This window comes from Phacochoerus africanus, chromosome 6 (genome assembly GCF_016906955.1).
Source record: "Phacochoerus africanus isolate WHEZ1 chromosome 6, ROS_Pafr_v1, whole genome shotgun sequence".
NCBI classification, from domain to species: domain Eukaryota; kingdom Metazoa; phylum Chordata; class Mammalia; order Artiodactyla; family Suidae; genus Phacochoerus; species Phacochoerus africanus.
The window spans coordinates 119,608,331-119,622,573 of record NC_062549.1 but is presented as its reverse complement, the minus strand read 5'-3'; the positions used below and the strand labels follow the sequence as shown (position 1 = coordinate 119,622,573).

Genomic DNA, 14,243 nt, shown 5'->3' with positions numbered 1-14,243 from the left:
CATAAGATAAAAACTATTTTTTTATCATTGTATTGAGTGTCTTTTTATATACTTAAAATCCATTTATATGTTTTTTTTTTTTTCTGACAGAAATGAGTGACTGAGTTGAAATGGTCAAGAAAACCTTCAGAGTTGAAGTTAGGAAACTTAGAGGTCATGAGAAGGACTGCAGGATTCTGAATATAAGCAAGACTGTGGACCTAAAGCCAAACCTGTTCTGCCTTCAGAGGAGCAATAGAGCAATAAGAAGATGGCCTTACCAAGAATGGGAGGGGTGGCGTTCTGGTCGTGGCTCAGTGGTTAGTGAATCCGACTAGGAACCATGAGGTTGTGGGTTCAATCCCTGGCCTTGCTCGGTGGGTTAAGGATCCGGCATTGCCCTGGGCTGTGGTGTAGGTTGCAGACGCGGCTTGGATCTGGTGTTGCTGTGGCTCTGGCGTAGGCTGCAGCTCTGATTAGACCCCTAGCCTGGGAACTTCCATATGCCGTGGAAGCGGCCCTAGAAAAGCCAAAAAAAAAAAAAGAATGGGAGGGGTGTGTCATATTCCAGTGGCATAGGCCTCCATGGAGGTTGATATGCAAGTTCACACAGCTAGCAGAGAACTCTCTGGATTTTTATGCAAGACTGTAGGCCAAGATTTCTGTCTTCAGGGAGGGTGTGGTCAGATGGTTCACCAGCATTGTCACGATTAAATCGTTCTTTTGATGCTACCATTCAAAAGGGAGACTTTTTTATTTTTTATCTGAGACTTCTACATATAAAATTTTTCTTATCTTTAAAAAACCAAACAGTTCTACCGTGTAAGATCAAACATGTTTGGAGAAATAGTCTCATAATAATAATGGCAATTTTTTCAAAAGGATAAGGTCAAGGTTAAAACTGGTGTTTAATACTTATAAATATTCAACACTGTTGCCTCTGCTCTCAAAGTCTATTAATAATTCACTGCAATTTTCTCTTTTTCATGAAGATATTAAATGTGGGAGTTTTAATGCAGTTATTTATGTATCCCCTTTTATATATTTATTTGGCATCGTCATGACTTATAACCCAGGAATTTTAAAGAGGGAAGTTTTTAAATAGGAACTCTTTAATTTTCTTGAATGGTATCTAATTTAGATCATTTAAAATATTTCTCCAGGCCAAAGTGTGGCTACTAAGTTCGGATACTAAGGAAATGGCTTGACAAGTTTTCTTCTTCAAATGAAAATACAATTTTAATTAAGAAAAATCAAAGAAACAAAAGTTTACCCTAGGGCCATAGTGCATTATAAAAACCCTACTTTCTGGAGTTCCTATCACGGCTCAGCAGTAGAAACCCGACTAGTATCCATGAGGATGCAGGTTCAATCCCTGGCCTTGCTCAGTGGGTTAAGGATCCAGTGTTGCTGTGAGCTGTGGTGTAGGTCACAGATGCGACTCAGATCTGGTTTTGCTGTGACGGTGGTGTAGGCCGGCAGTTACAGCTCCACTTAGACGCCTAGCCTGGGAACTTCTTTATGCTGTGGGTGTGGCCCTAAAAAGCAAAAAAAAAAAAAAAAAAAAGTTGTACCTTCCAAACTCTGCATCAGAATGAAAAGGGGTGAAAACTTCTCTAGCTCTGAGCAATTTTTCTAGACTTGTTGTTATTTATAGAAAGTAAGCATTAGAGACAACTTCAGAACGGCTGCGTGAGGAGCTCCACAGACCTGCTTCCCAGAGAAATGACAATTGAGCCCATGCATTAATTCCACCTCTGCCACGCCAGCCACCTAGGTCATGGGCCCATTAGGCAAGGAAGGTGATGGCTAGGAAGACAGGGCGATTGACACCCCCGGAGTTTATCATTTCGTCCACCCAGCCGTTAAGCAGCTCCTCTGCAGCTGTGGTCCCCTGGTAGACATTTCACCCTCACTGATGGCTCCAGAGTCTGTGCCCACTGTGAAGAGCTCATCCACGTACTCTTCCCTTCGATTCCTTTTCATCAGGTTTCCAACGTTCTTCCTCCCGAATCCTTGACCAGTCCAACCAAACCATTTGCAATGACCCAGGAATTAATATAGACCAATATTTCTGGAACTTTCTCAGTCCAGAGATAGTAGATGACCAAATGTCACACTGGAAATTCTGATCACTAGGAGGATTTTCCTTTATCACTGTCCTTCAGGGGCAACAGTAGTGAAACCGCTACATTCTTTTTTTTTTTTTTTTTCTGCACCCTCAGTATATGGAAGTTCCCAGGCTAGGGGGTGAATAGGAGCTGCAGCTGCCAGCCTATACCACAGCCCCAGCAACGCCAGATCCATGCCTCACCTGCAGCCTACAGCAAAGCTCACTGCAATGCCGGATCTTTAACCCACTGAGCGAGGCCAGAGATCAAACCCACATCCCCATGGATACTAGTCAGATGGGTTTCCGCTGTGCCAAGATGGCAACTCCTGCAACTGCTACTTGCGAGCAGTACTAACATAACATGAACACCCATCTGTAAACCAGGTTCAGGGTTTTCCTTCCTCAGGCAGCTGGTTCTAAAGAGATTTCCAGAAAGCCATTTTTGGCAGGTTTTTTCCTCCTGGGACTATTCCTGGTACCTATTTTGTATTGTTCAGGATCCTTCAGGAGACAGGACCACACAGTCATCTGAAAGTTTAATATAAAACTTTATTCACAGGGGATGAAAGTAAGGAGGAATGGGATAGTAAGGGTTTTAGAATAGGAATTCTAAAGAATACAGGAATAGCAGATATAAGATGGGACCACTACCCCTGGGGCTGAGATCTGGATACCCTTGGAGAGAGTACCACCATGGCTGCCAGAATGGTGAAGTCAGCGAGGAAGCTCGTTAGTGGGAGCTGCTGGTAATCTACTCTCTGGGAGGTGCTGAGCCTCAGAACTTGCTAGGCACCAGGAGATACGATTGGAGACAGTTGGAACCAGGACCTCTAGAGGTGTCCTTCTCAGGAGTTTCGTGTACTTCCACGTCCAGCTCAGACTGGGTCAGCTTGGGCGAGGCTGGCTGTGCAGGAGCAACGTCAGGGGATGGCTGACCTCCAGAGCCCCTTGTGTGTGTCCATTTTCAGGTCTGAGGAGAAGACGTGGGGCGCACCAGCCTGGGCTGGGGATGGTCCCACAGTATCTGGGTCTCTAGACATTGCCTCCCTTGCTGTACAAGTTTAATCAAACAGCAGAAAAAGCTGTGCCCTGTGGGAAGCTTACCCTGGAGAAACTATGCAGGGGGCTGAACAAAGGCAGAAAAGAACTTTCTGCAGGACCCTCTTCAGAGAGCACACGGGAAACAGGAAAAGGAAAACCTTTCCTCCTGCAGTGTCCTTCCAGGCCCTCTACTGACAAGGCTTAACATCATGCCAGGATCACAAAGGAGATAGAATGATAAGGCTCAGCACCATTATTGTAGAACAGGCAACAAAAGTGAAAAAGCAAAAAATCAACCACTGGCACCACGACTGTGTTTTCCACTGTTGGATTTTTAGTTCTCTTTTTTGGTAGCATCTGTGGTTATTTTTATTCTCTTTATTTATTAAATAATTTATATTTTGGTGTATTATTTAAAATTGAAGCTCTAATGCTTTTGATCGTTTGTACAGTAATTCTAGCACATGGGAGATTGTTTCCTGGGATGTTTTTATTTTTTTGTTTTATTTTATTTTTTTAATTTTTTGTCTTTTTAGGGCCGCACCTAAAGCATATGGAGGTTCCCAGGCTAGGGGTCGAATTGGAGCTGTAGCTGCCGGCCTATACCACAGCCACAGCAACACAGGATCTAAGCCATGTCTGCAACCTACACCACAGCTCACAGCAACACTAGATCCTTAACCCACTGAGTGAGGCCACATCCTCATGGATACTGGTCGGGTTCGTTAACCACTGAGCCATGACGGGAACTCCTCCTGGAATGTTTTTAATTCAAATTGTGTCTGCTTGTGTCAGAGATCCCAGAGAAATATTACTCAGCTAGCATCACTTGTAATGCTCAAAATTGTGACTTCTTGAATCAAGGTTAGGATTTGGGGGGAAGGTGGGAAATCTCTCCCACTTTGAGCCTGGGCTGATCCAGAAGAGTTTTGTTATTGATGACTATTTTACCCATTTCCATTCCCATTATTCTTTCATGACAATTCAAACTCACACTGAGGCCAGTCCTACCATCCCACCAGGGGGCCCGCTGAGTATCAGCTCAGGTGTTTTAGTCTTACTCTCTCACTTAAACTTACTTTCTTACTTTGTTCCTAGAAGTCTCCTACTTCCTTGAAAGCTCCTCCATGCATTTAAAAGACTCTTGTTAGAATTTGTCAGACTATTTCATGGAAAGACTGTAGATTTATCTATTCTGCTAAATTCCAAGAATCCCCAAATAGCTTTATAAATCCTCTTAGCTATTTTTTTAAGGCAACATATATAACACTTTCTTTCAGGGAGCCTTAAATTACTTACCACTTATTACTTACCTTGGGTAAGTTATTAAACCTCAACTTGGCACCAAGTGACAACTCCTACTCCTCTTGCAGCCACATAATCTGCAGGATGTCACGATTTGTCCTTAATGGAAAAGACACATCCCTCCTTGACAAGTTTCTTCCAGCACAATCATCCATGAACTTACTGACTGGCTTATTTCCCATAAGGTTTTGCATATAACATTTTTTTTTTCTAATCAATTAAATCACGTTCCAGCAAAAGAAGTCAAGCCATCGGGCAATGCCCCTGGGGTGACTTGTCTTATCATGAATCCCATTAGCAGAATCACTCTTCTTTGTGTGTGGTTGAATGGCCTATTAAACATGCAGTTTTCGTCTCAGGAGGTCCCACCTGGAAAGTGTGGGAGAGGGGCAGCTTTTTGACAAGATGTATATTTTTACAACCAAAACTTATATGATATTATTTCTCCTATACTCAGAATAAGAGTCCAAAAAATCAAGGGACAGGACTGGATAGGGCTTCTGTTAATATTATACCTGTACGTAAAGTTTTGGACCCTGTCGGTTGAGAGGTTTTACTACCCAAAAAAGAAGGCTTCTATTAAAGAACCCAGGGATGATTCTGTTGGAGACCATTGAAACTGCTGAACGATGCAGTAAACAAATTGAGCGCACGTGCAAAGCACAACCGCTAAGAGCTAGCCTTAGCATTAACTGCACCTGATTTTGCTCATTAACCTACGTCACCGTCCCTAATAAAAGGCATGTGGGCTAAAACCTAGGCGTCTTTGTTCTGCGGGAAGGGGTGCTTTCTGGTCCTCCGCTTCTGTGATGTATTATGCCGCGTGGTCCCTCTTCTAGGATCTCCTGTTGCCCTGCAGCGCTGGACACGGCATGATCCCATTTAATGGGAAGCTGGGACGGCGAGGTAGCAATTTAGCATTTTTCATGCCACTGAATAAGCAAGCAGCCATGGCATGGTGGTAATCAAATTCAAAAGTTTAGTCATCAGTTATAAAATATCAACAGAATTACAGCAGAATTGCAGGAGATAAAGACATGTTAGACCTGGAGCTGCACTGATGATGGGTAGGTTTGGGTTTTCTTCTTTTGGGGAACTGGGGATAATATACCCAGATGTTGGATGCATAGCTGAACTGTAATTAGTAGGAATGGGAAAGAAAAGTGTATGAAGAAATGGGATTTTTGGCGTTCCTGTCGTGGCGCAGCGGAAATGAGTCCGACTAGGAACCATGGGTTGAGGGTTTGCTCAGTGGGTTAAGGATCCGGCATTGCCCTGAGCTGTGGTGTAGGTCACAGACGCGGCTCGGATCTGGTGTTGCTGTGGCATAGGCTGGCAGCTGCAGCTCCTATTTGACCCCAAGCCTGGGAACCTCCACATGTCACGGGTGCGGCCCTAAAAAGACCCAAAAAAAAAAAAAGTGATTTTAATGTTGAGTAGCCAAAGGAATGGATTATAGCAGCTCTGCCCGCATCCTACCCCCTTTTTGCCAATGAGTATCAATATGGGTTTTTCTATGCTTAGAAATCTAGTTTCCCTTTGAAAGCTCTGTAGGACTTGGCCAGGTGGGCCAAGTAGATTGCCCCTTCACGGTTTTGAAAGGAGAACTATTGAATCAGAAACAGGAGAGGCAGCTGTGGCACTCTGTGGGTGCCAGCACCTGGAGTCCATTGACATCCGTGGAAGGGGCACGGCATCCAGTGCTCAGGAATGGTGTCGGTGATGTCCGCCTTGTTCGTTCTGTAGCATGGGTTTGGCTGTGGTCCAAGCTGTACACTCCTGGTTTGTTCTGCCCATTTTCTGAGCATGTCTCTGGTCTTTCTGGCAATTCATGCGTCACAGTGTCCTTAAGAATTTCCTGGCTGAAACTGTAATTTGAACAACGGAATCGTCCTCACTAGCAGAACGAGCTTAGAGAAAAAATAGACTTTTAATGACTTGTATTCCTTATATACCTTAGCAGAGAGCCTTTTTAAGTGAGGACATCTGCTACTGTGGTTTATTAATAAGTAATGTCATCCCTCAGCTTAAAATGTTATAATTTATGAAGGAATGTAAGGTATTTACATGAAATAAATACAATCTATAACATGAAATAAAACTAAGTGCTAAATTGGGAATAGACCTGCATCAATCAGAAAGTCTTCCTGAAAGAGATGGGATTATAGTTAATTCCTGAAGGGTGGCAGGAGATGGCATTTTGATTACAGGAACTATAAAGCAGAGGAAGGAAACTGGATAGTCAACAGCCAGGGAGATCAGCTTGACTGAAGAAATGCCTGTATGAACTGAAACCAACTTGAACGCTTAAGAGGGAACATATTACTAAGGCCTTGCTCTCTAAAGGGAAAAAGAAATTGTCTTTCTCCAAATATCTCACATATGTCTTCAATTCCCCCCCCAAAAAAAAACTTAAAACCTTTAAACATTAGGCTAAACCCCTTGCCAGAAGAGGTTTTAGAAATCAAGTCTGAATTAACCTCTTCTCAGGCTATGCGCAAACTTCTTAGTCTTTCCTGGGTTGATGATTTAAAAAAAAAAAAAAAAAAAAAAAGAGCTGGGGCTGTGTCGAGTAATAAAAGATAGTTAGTTCCAAATACATCAACTTGCTTCACTTTTCCATTATTTTTGGAATTTAGTTTTGTTTTTTTAATAATCAGTGAACTACATAATTACAGCTTTGCACTGGCAGTGTCAAGACCAGTGATTATTTCTCGGGGGCAATGTCCAGCCCTGCCCCTCTCCTCGTCTGGGGGAACACAGTTGCTCCTTGACTTCAGGAAGACTTTCGGGAGTAAAGATACACTTGAAAGTGGCTGCAAATGGTTTTAAAATCCAAGTTCCCTGGCTTGACAGCGAAATGACCACAGAGTCAGGTCATGACCAAACAGGGGGGCGGGTTGCATTAGCCTTAGTAAAAGCCGGACTAAAACCACAACCCAGAAGAAAGGCAACCATTAAAATCCAGGAAATAACAGTGTTGGCTCTTTCTCTTGGCGAGATGGGTCGGCAGCTTTCCAAGCCCTTTGGGGCGCCTCTGAAGTTCGTGGCTCCCTCTTCGGCGAGCCCAGACCCCCGCCCTCGCGGATACCCTCGGGGCAGCCCCGCAGCCAGGTCCCTCGCGAGGCCGCCCTCTTCCTCCCCGCAGGGGACAGCGTCCCAGGCCCCACCCGAGGCCCAGCCCGCCGCGCCTGCAGCAGGCCCCAGGCCAGGTGGGGATGTGCCCGGGTCCCGAGCTGGCCCGGCAGTTCCGCGTCTGCGCAGCGGACGTGGGGCTGGAGCGGGGCCGGCCGGGGAGGCGCAGGATGCGCGGGAGCCAATGGGCACGCTGGGGGGAGCCGGGCTGGCGGCGGCGGCCGGCGGGCCACGCACTCTCGGGATGGAGGGCGAGGGCCGGGCATCTCGGGCGCGCTCCTCGGGCCTCCCGGCTGGGGGCGCCGGCGAGGACTGCCCGGGGGGCGCCGCCCCCCTCCCGGGCAGCAGCGGCTCCTCCGCGCTGCTGCCGGCCGAGGTGCTGGATCTGGACGAGGACGAGGACGACCTGGAGGTGTTCAGCAAGGTGAGGGCGGCGGCGGCGGCGGCGCGTCCCGGGAAAGTTCCAAGTCAACTCCGGGAGTTGGCCCCGCGGAGCGGCGTCCGCCCCTGCGGGCTCGGAGGCGGGCGTGGGTGGGTCTGTCCCCGCCGCCGCCGGACCCTGCCTGGCGGCTCGCTGCACCCGGGGCTGCGTCCTGGCGGGTCCCGAACCGCAGCCGCTCCCGGCTGGCTCTGCCCTTTGACCTTCTGTTCGGCAGGGCCGTGGCTTCGTGGAGTCTGCAAAGTTGTGATATTCTCCCCCGCCCTGTTTCTCCTTTTTCCTTCTCTGACGCGGACATTTCTAGGGACAGTGGCCGAAGCCGGGAGGCGGGGACCCGAAAGTGCCCCAGTGCCTGGCCGCTTCAACTCTGGGAACGAGATCACCCAAGTCTGGAGAAATGATTTTTGATTTAGTGCGGTTGCTGGTTGTGGAATTGAGACTTGGGGGGCGCCGGGGGTGAGGCTCAAGTCGAGTGGCAAGAGGCGTGAGGGAATCCCTCTTCGGGAGAAAACGGCTCGTGTGTCCTGCAGGGAAGCTCCTGCGCTGCCGAGCTCAGGATTTTTCAGATAGTCAGCTCCTGCCACCCAGCCCACAGCCAGCGCTTTCGTTTTTAAGCCTGCCCCGGGGAAATCGAGGACCAAAGGGCCCTCTGAACTTGCAGGATAGTTGCAGAGAAAATGACCCAGGATGGTGGCAGACTTGTGGGTGCTTTTAGGCTGGTGGGTTGTCATTTCTTTTTGGAAGAGGAAAAATACAGTTCTTGCAGGGCCCTTCACTGCCCCTGCAGCTTCTCCCATTGCTGCCGGTAGAAGATTGGAGTTAAGATGAGAACATTGTGTGAATTACTGAGGATTCTGTGCTGTGGGTAAATGTCACCTTGAGTTGTTCAGCAACTATTTCACCTCTGCTTCATTCTGGGAGAGAGGTTAGAACGTGAACAAGCCTACTCTGACCCCAAAGAGGAATATGTCAAACTCCCCCCTTTACGCTTTAGAATTAAATGGTAGGCACAGTTGTGTTCCAGATGTTCAGAGGATCAGTCTTGTACTCTTGATAAAGTCATTTGATCTTTCAGTGTATTTAAATTCTGAAACAGTGGAATTATTCTATGTTCACTTGGCAACAGTTAACACTGCCTTTTTATGTTCCCCACAGACTTGATGTTCAGATAGGACAATTGGCCAGTTCTTTGTTCACATTGCTTTTTAGGATACCATTAGTCTATGAAAGTTAGTGTGTGGCTCTGCCTTATGAATCTTCCAACACCACACAGGGTGGGGCTAGGGACAGTGTTGGGAGTGGCAGTTGCATATCAGAATCATCTGGAATTGTTTAAATTTGTCTTGTGGTTTCTCTTTCCCCAAATTTTAAGTATTCCAGCCGCCATTAAGAGTCCCTGTTTTAATGAGTCCCTGTTCTCAAAGGCAGATCTTCGGTGAAGCTAATGAAACGTTAACGGCAGCTGTTTGTTGGCCCAGGCCTGAGAAGTGTTGGAAGTTACTGGGAGTTGTTCTGCGTTCTAGGTGGGAAGGGAACGACAGGTTGCAGCCAGACGCATTTCTAAGTAAGCGTTTCTGGTGAAGTGCCTAAAGCTATCTCAGCAGAAAGGAATCTAGAACTCGATGGTTATCGGTCCTGGCGATTTCTTTCCTCACTCTAAATAAAAATGCGTTTTTCCACCTAATTTTATGTTTGTAACTTTGTATTCTGTTTTAAAGGATGTAAGATTCAGCAGCATACCTAACCACTGCTTTGCTAAGCAGGGCAGATAATTGCACTATTGTATTTTAATCTATACAACTGGTTTCTGTAGAAGAGTTTCTCAACTTTTTTTAAGTGTCCAACATACGGAGTTATACAACAGGAATAACAGGCAGAGAGTGCATCTGGGTGTATAGGTCCTGCCTGCTTATATTTTAGTAAGTTGAATTTTCCAACCATTACCCACAGTTAGACAAGCACATTTAAGAAAGTCGTTTTCATTTGGTCTCCTCTCTGCTGCACCTTTTTGAGCCTGCTCCTCTGTAGAAGGCTGACACTGTCCACCCGCCCTTAAGACGGTATCAGGCATTACTTCGGAAGTTTGCTAATGTGATCCTCTGGTGCTTTGAGATCCACCTCTTTCATATTCAGTCGACATTTACACGTGTAGTCTCTTATCTCCTTAGATTATTTCTGACTATATATGCTGTGCCCCTGTGCATAAGCCTTGTTTTTTTTTTTCTCTTATTTTTTTGGACTTAGAGTTAACATGTAATAGTGTGTTAGTTTCAGGTGTATGACATAGTGGTTTGACATTTGTATGCATTGATGAATTGATACCATGGTGAGTCTAGTATCCATCTGTCAGCATGTAAAGTTACTGCAATATTACTGACTATATTATCTATGCTGTGCATTATATACCTGTGACTTCGTGGTTTTATAACTGGAAGTTTGCACTTCTTTTTTTTTTTTTTTTTTGCTATTTCTTGGGCCGCTCCCGCGGCATATGGAGGTTCCCAAGCTAGGGGTCCAGTCGGAGCTGTAGCCACAGGCCTACGCCAGAGCCACAGCAACGCAGGATCCGAGCCGCGTCTGCAACCTACACCACAGCTCACGGCAACGCGGGCAGGGACCGAACCCGCAACCTCATGGTTCCTAGTCGGATTCGTTAACCACTGCACCATGATGGGAACTCCAGTTTGCACTTCTTAATCCCCTTAACCTATTTCCTCTTCCCTCCCCCAAACTACCAGTTCATTCCTATCTATGTTTCTGTTTCATTTTGTTTTTCCCTTTGTTCTTTTTTTAAAATTTTTTATTTTTTTCTTTTGGGGTGGGGGGGCTGCATTTGTTGCATATGGAAGTTCCCAGCCTAGGGGGTCGAATCAGAGCTGCAGCTGCAGGCCTACACCACAGCCACAGCCACGACAGATTCCAGCTGCATCTGCATTTTACTTCACAGCTTGCATCAACACCGGATGCTTCACCCACTGAGCGAGGCCAGGGATTGAACCCACATCCTCAGGGACGCTATGTCAGGTTCTTAACCTGCTGAGCCACAGTAGGAACTTCTGTTTTTTTTGATTCTGCAGATAAATGAAATCATAAAGTATTTGTCTTTCTCTGTCTGAATTATTTCACTTAGCAAAATACTCTCTCAATCCACCCATGCTGTTGCAGATGGCAAGATATCATTCTGTTTTATGGCTGAGTAATATTCCCTTGTGCACATATCCACAACACCTTCTTTGTTTATTCCTCTCATGATGGACACTTAGGTTGCTTCCACATCTTGGCTGTTGTAAATAATACTGCGGTGAAACAGAGATGTATATATCTTTTCAAGTTAGTGTTTTCCTTTTCTTCAGATAAATACTCTGGAGTGAGATGACTGGATCACATGGTAGTTCTAATCTTAATTTTTTGAGAAAACTTCATACTGTTTTCTGCAGTAGCTGGACCAATGAACATTCCCAGCAACAGTGCACAAAGCTTCCCGTTTCTCCCCGTTCTCACCAATGCTTGTTTTTTGTTGTCCTTTTGGGTAATGGACATTTGGACAGGTGAGAGGAGATAACATATTAAGGTTTCGATGTGCATTTTCCTGGTGATTAGTGATGTTGAGCATTCTTTCCCTTTGTCTTCTGACCATCGTATGTCTTCCTTGGAAACTTATCTATTCAGGACCTCTACCCGTTTTTAATTAGATTGTTTGTTCTTTTTGTTTTTTTGTTCATTTTATATCAAGTTATATGAGTTCTTTTTATATTTTGGATATTAACCCTTTTGCACATGTGTCAGTTGCAGTTAGCTTCTTCCATTTGGTATGTTGCCTTTCATTTTGTTGATGGCTGCTTTTGTTGCCCTTCTCTGAGGAAATAAATCTATACTGTCTTGATTACTCTAGCTTTGTAGCGTAGTTTGAAACCAAGGAGCATGATACCTCCAGTTTTGTTATTCTTTCTTAAGATGGGTTTTGCTAGTCAAGGTCTTTTGTGGTTCCACACAAATTTTAGCATTATTTGTTCCAGTTCTGTGCCAAATGCCATTAGTATTTTGATATTTTTGATAGGGCTTACATTGAATCTGTAGGTTACTTTGGGTAGTATGGATTTTTTAATAATATTCTTCCAATCCACGAGCATGGTGTATCTTTCCATTTATTCGTTTATTTGTGTCGTCTTCAGTTCCTTTCACCAATGTCCTTTTTTTTTTTTTTTTTTTTTTTTTTAGGGCCACACCTATGGCACATGGAAGTTCCCAGGCTAGGGGCTGAATCAGAGCAGCAGCTGCTGGTCTGCCCCACGATGCCGGATCCTTAACCTACTGAATGAGGTCAGGGATTGAACCCGCATCCTCAGGTTTGTAACCTGCTGAGCCACAGCAGGAACTCCCTCATCAGTGTCTTAGAGTTTTCAAAGCATAGGTCTTTCACCTCCTTGGTTAAATTTATTCCTAGGTATTTATTCTTTTCGAAGTGATTGTAAGTGAAATTGTTTTCCTAGTTTCTCTGGTAGTTCATTATTAGTGTATAGAAACACAACAGATCTCTATATATTGATTTTTGTATCCTGCACCTTTAATGGATTCACTTATTAGTTCTAATAGTTTTTGGTGGAGTCTTTAAGGTTCTCTCTATATAGTATCATGTCATCTGCAAACAGTGATAGTTTGACGTCTTCCTTTTCAATTTGGATGCCTTTTATCTCTCTTTCTTATCTGATTGCTCTGGCTAGGACTCTCAATACTGTGTTCAATAAAAGTGGCAAAAGTAGGTAACCTTGTCCTATTCTTGATCTTAGAAGTCAGTGTTGCGAATGATATTAGCTGTGGGTTTGTCATATATGGCCTTATTAATTTGAGGTGTATTCCCTTTCTACCCACATTGTTGAGAGTTTTTAATCATAAATTGATGTTGAATTTTGTCAAATGCCTTTTCTTTTTCTATTGAGATGATCATATGATTTTTATCGCTCATGTTGTAAATGTGGTTTATTATCACAATCCATTTGCAGATCAGAAGCTTTTTAAAGAGTAGGCTCTTTGACTTATAAGTATTCGTTGTTGCACAGTATATTAAATGTTCCTGGTAAATACACGTTAGGTATTTCTTTTTCTTTTTTTGTCTTTTTTGCCTTTTCTAGGGCTGTTCCCGCGGCATATGGAGGTTCCCAGGCTAGGGGTCCAATTGGGGCTGTAGCCGCTGGCCTACACCATAGCCACAGCAGCTTGGGATCCGAGTCGCGTCTGCGACCTACACCACAGCTCATGGCAATGCCGGATCCTTAACCCACCGAGCAAGGCCAGGAGCTGAACCTGCAACCTCATGGTTCCTAGTCGGATTCGTTAACCACTGCGCCACGACGGGAATTCCTACGTTAGATATTTCTGTGTAAGATGCTATGCTAAGTATTCTTTGGGAAAAAAAAGAAATGTGAGATTCTGTTCTTGTTATCACATCTTGGTGTCCAGCTGGAAGATGTGACAGAAACTCTAAATAACAACATAAATCAAGAGAGATGGAAAGTAAAACAAAGAAAGTATTGTTCTGAGTTTTCAAATAATTCAGTTAGGGGAAAATGATGCTAACTCTCAGGAGAGCACAGGGACTGCAGAGGTTATTGACTTAAAAGAACAAGAATAGATGTGGAAGGTAGGAGAACATAACCAAAAAACCAAAAAAAAAAAAAATGAACATTATAGCAATAGAGTATAGTTTTAGAATTGGGCCAAAATGAGATGACGCTTGCAAAATACGTAGAGAAAAGGGGCAAAAGTGTCTACATTTAAAGGAAAAAGTTCTCTTGTGGGGTGGAAATAGTATATTAAAAGAAATTACCCTTATTTTTATTAAATAGTGTGTAGAAGAAACAGCAGTTGAAACAGCATAAGTAAATAGGTCACAGTGAAACACTGACACGTGTATTTGTTGCTCAGTAAATAATAGCCTTTATTATTAGCCTTTTAAATGGTATTCAGGACCATAAAGTGAAATGTATATCGTCTAGGATAATCAGAATTTACAGATATAATTATCCTCATTACCAGTAGTCATCTTGGAGAATGCAGGCGTGGGGTCCAAAAGCTAGAGATAGGTAAAAATTCTTTTTTAAAAATAATGGGCCAGAAAGGAAGTTCTGAAAGGTGTGGACCAATGGGCTTAATTTCGGTCTCCAGAAAAGCTATCAAAGCCACAGAAGTGTTTAGTATATTAGTATAAACACTTTGGGAAGAAGGCAACAATCT

At 44.3% G+C, this 14,243-nt stretch overlaps 1 protein-coding gene across 2 annotated transcripts in view; it reads left to right on the top strand.

The window, feature by feature from the left end:
- The first annotated feature begins 7,800 nt into the window (after window positions 1–7,800).
- Window positions 7,801–14,243, top strand: part of SNX7 (sorting nexin 7) — a 92,540-nt gene continuing 86,097 nt past the window's right edge. For both annotated transcript variants that reach the window (XR_007135607.1, XM_047785221.1), the window contains exon 1: window positions 7,801–7,997. Coding sequence is in view for 1 of the 2 variants with exons in the window: in XM_047785221.1 (XP_047641177.1) it covers window positions 7,818–7,997 (180 nt within the window). In the remaining variant the exon portion in view is untranslated. The remainder of the gene's footprint in view (window positions 7,998–14,243) is intronic.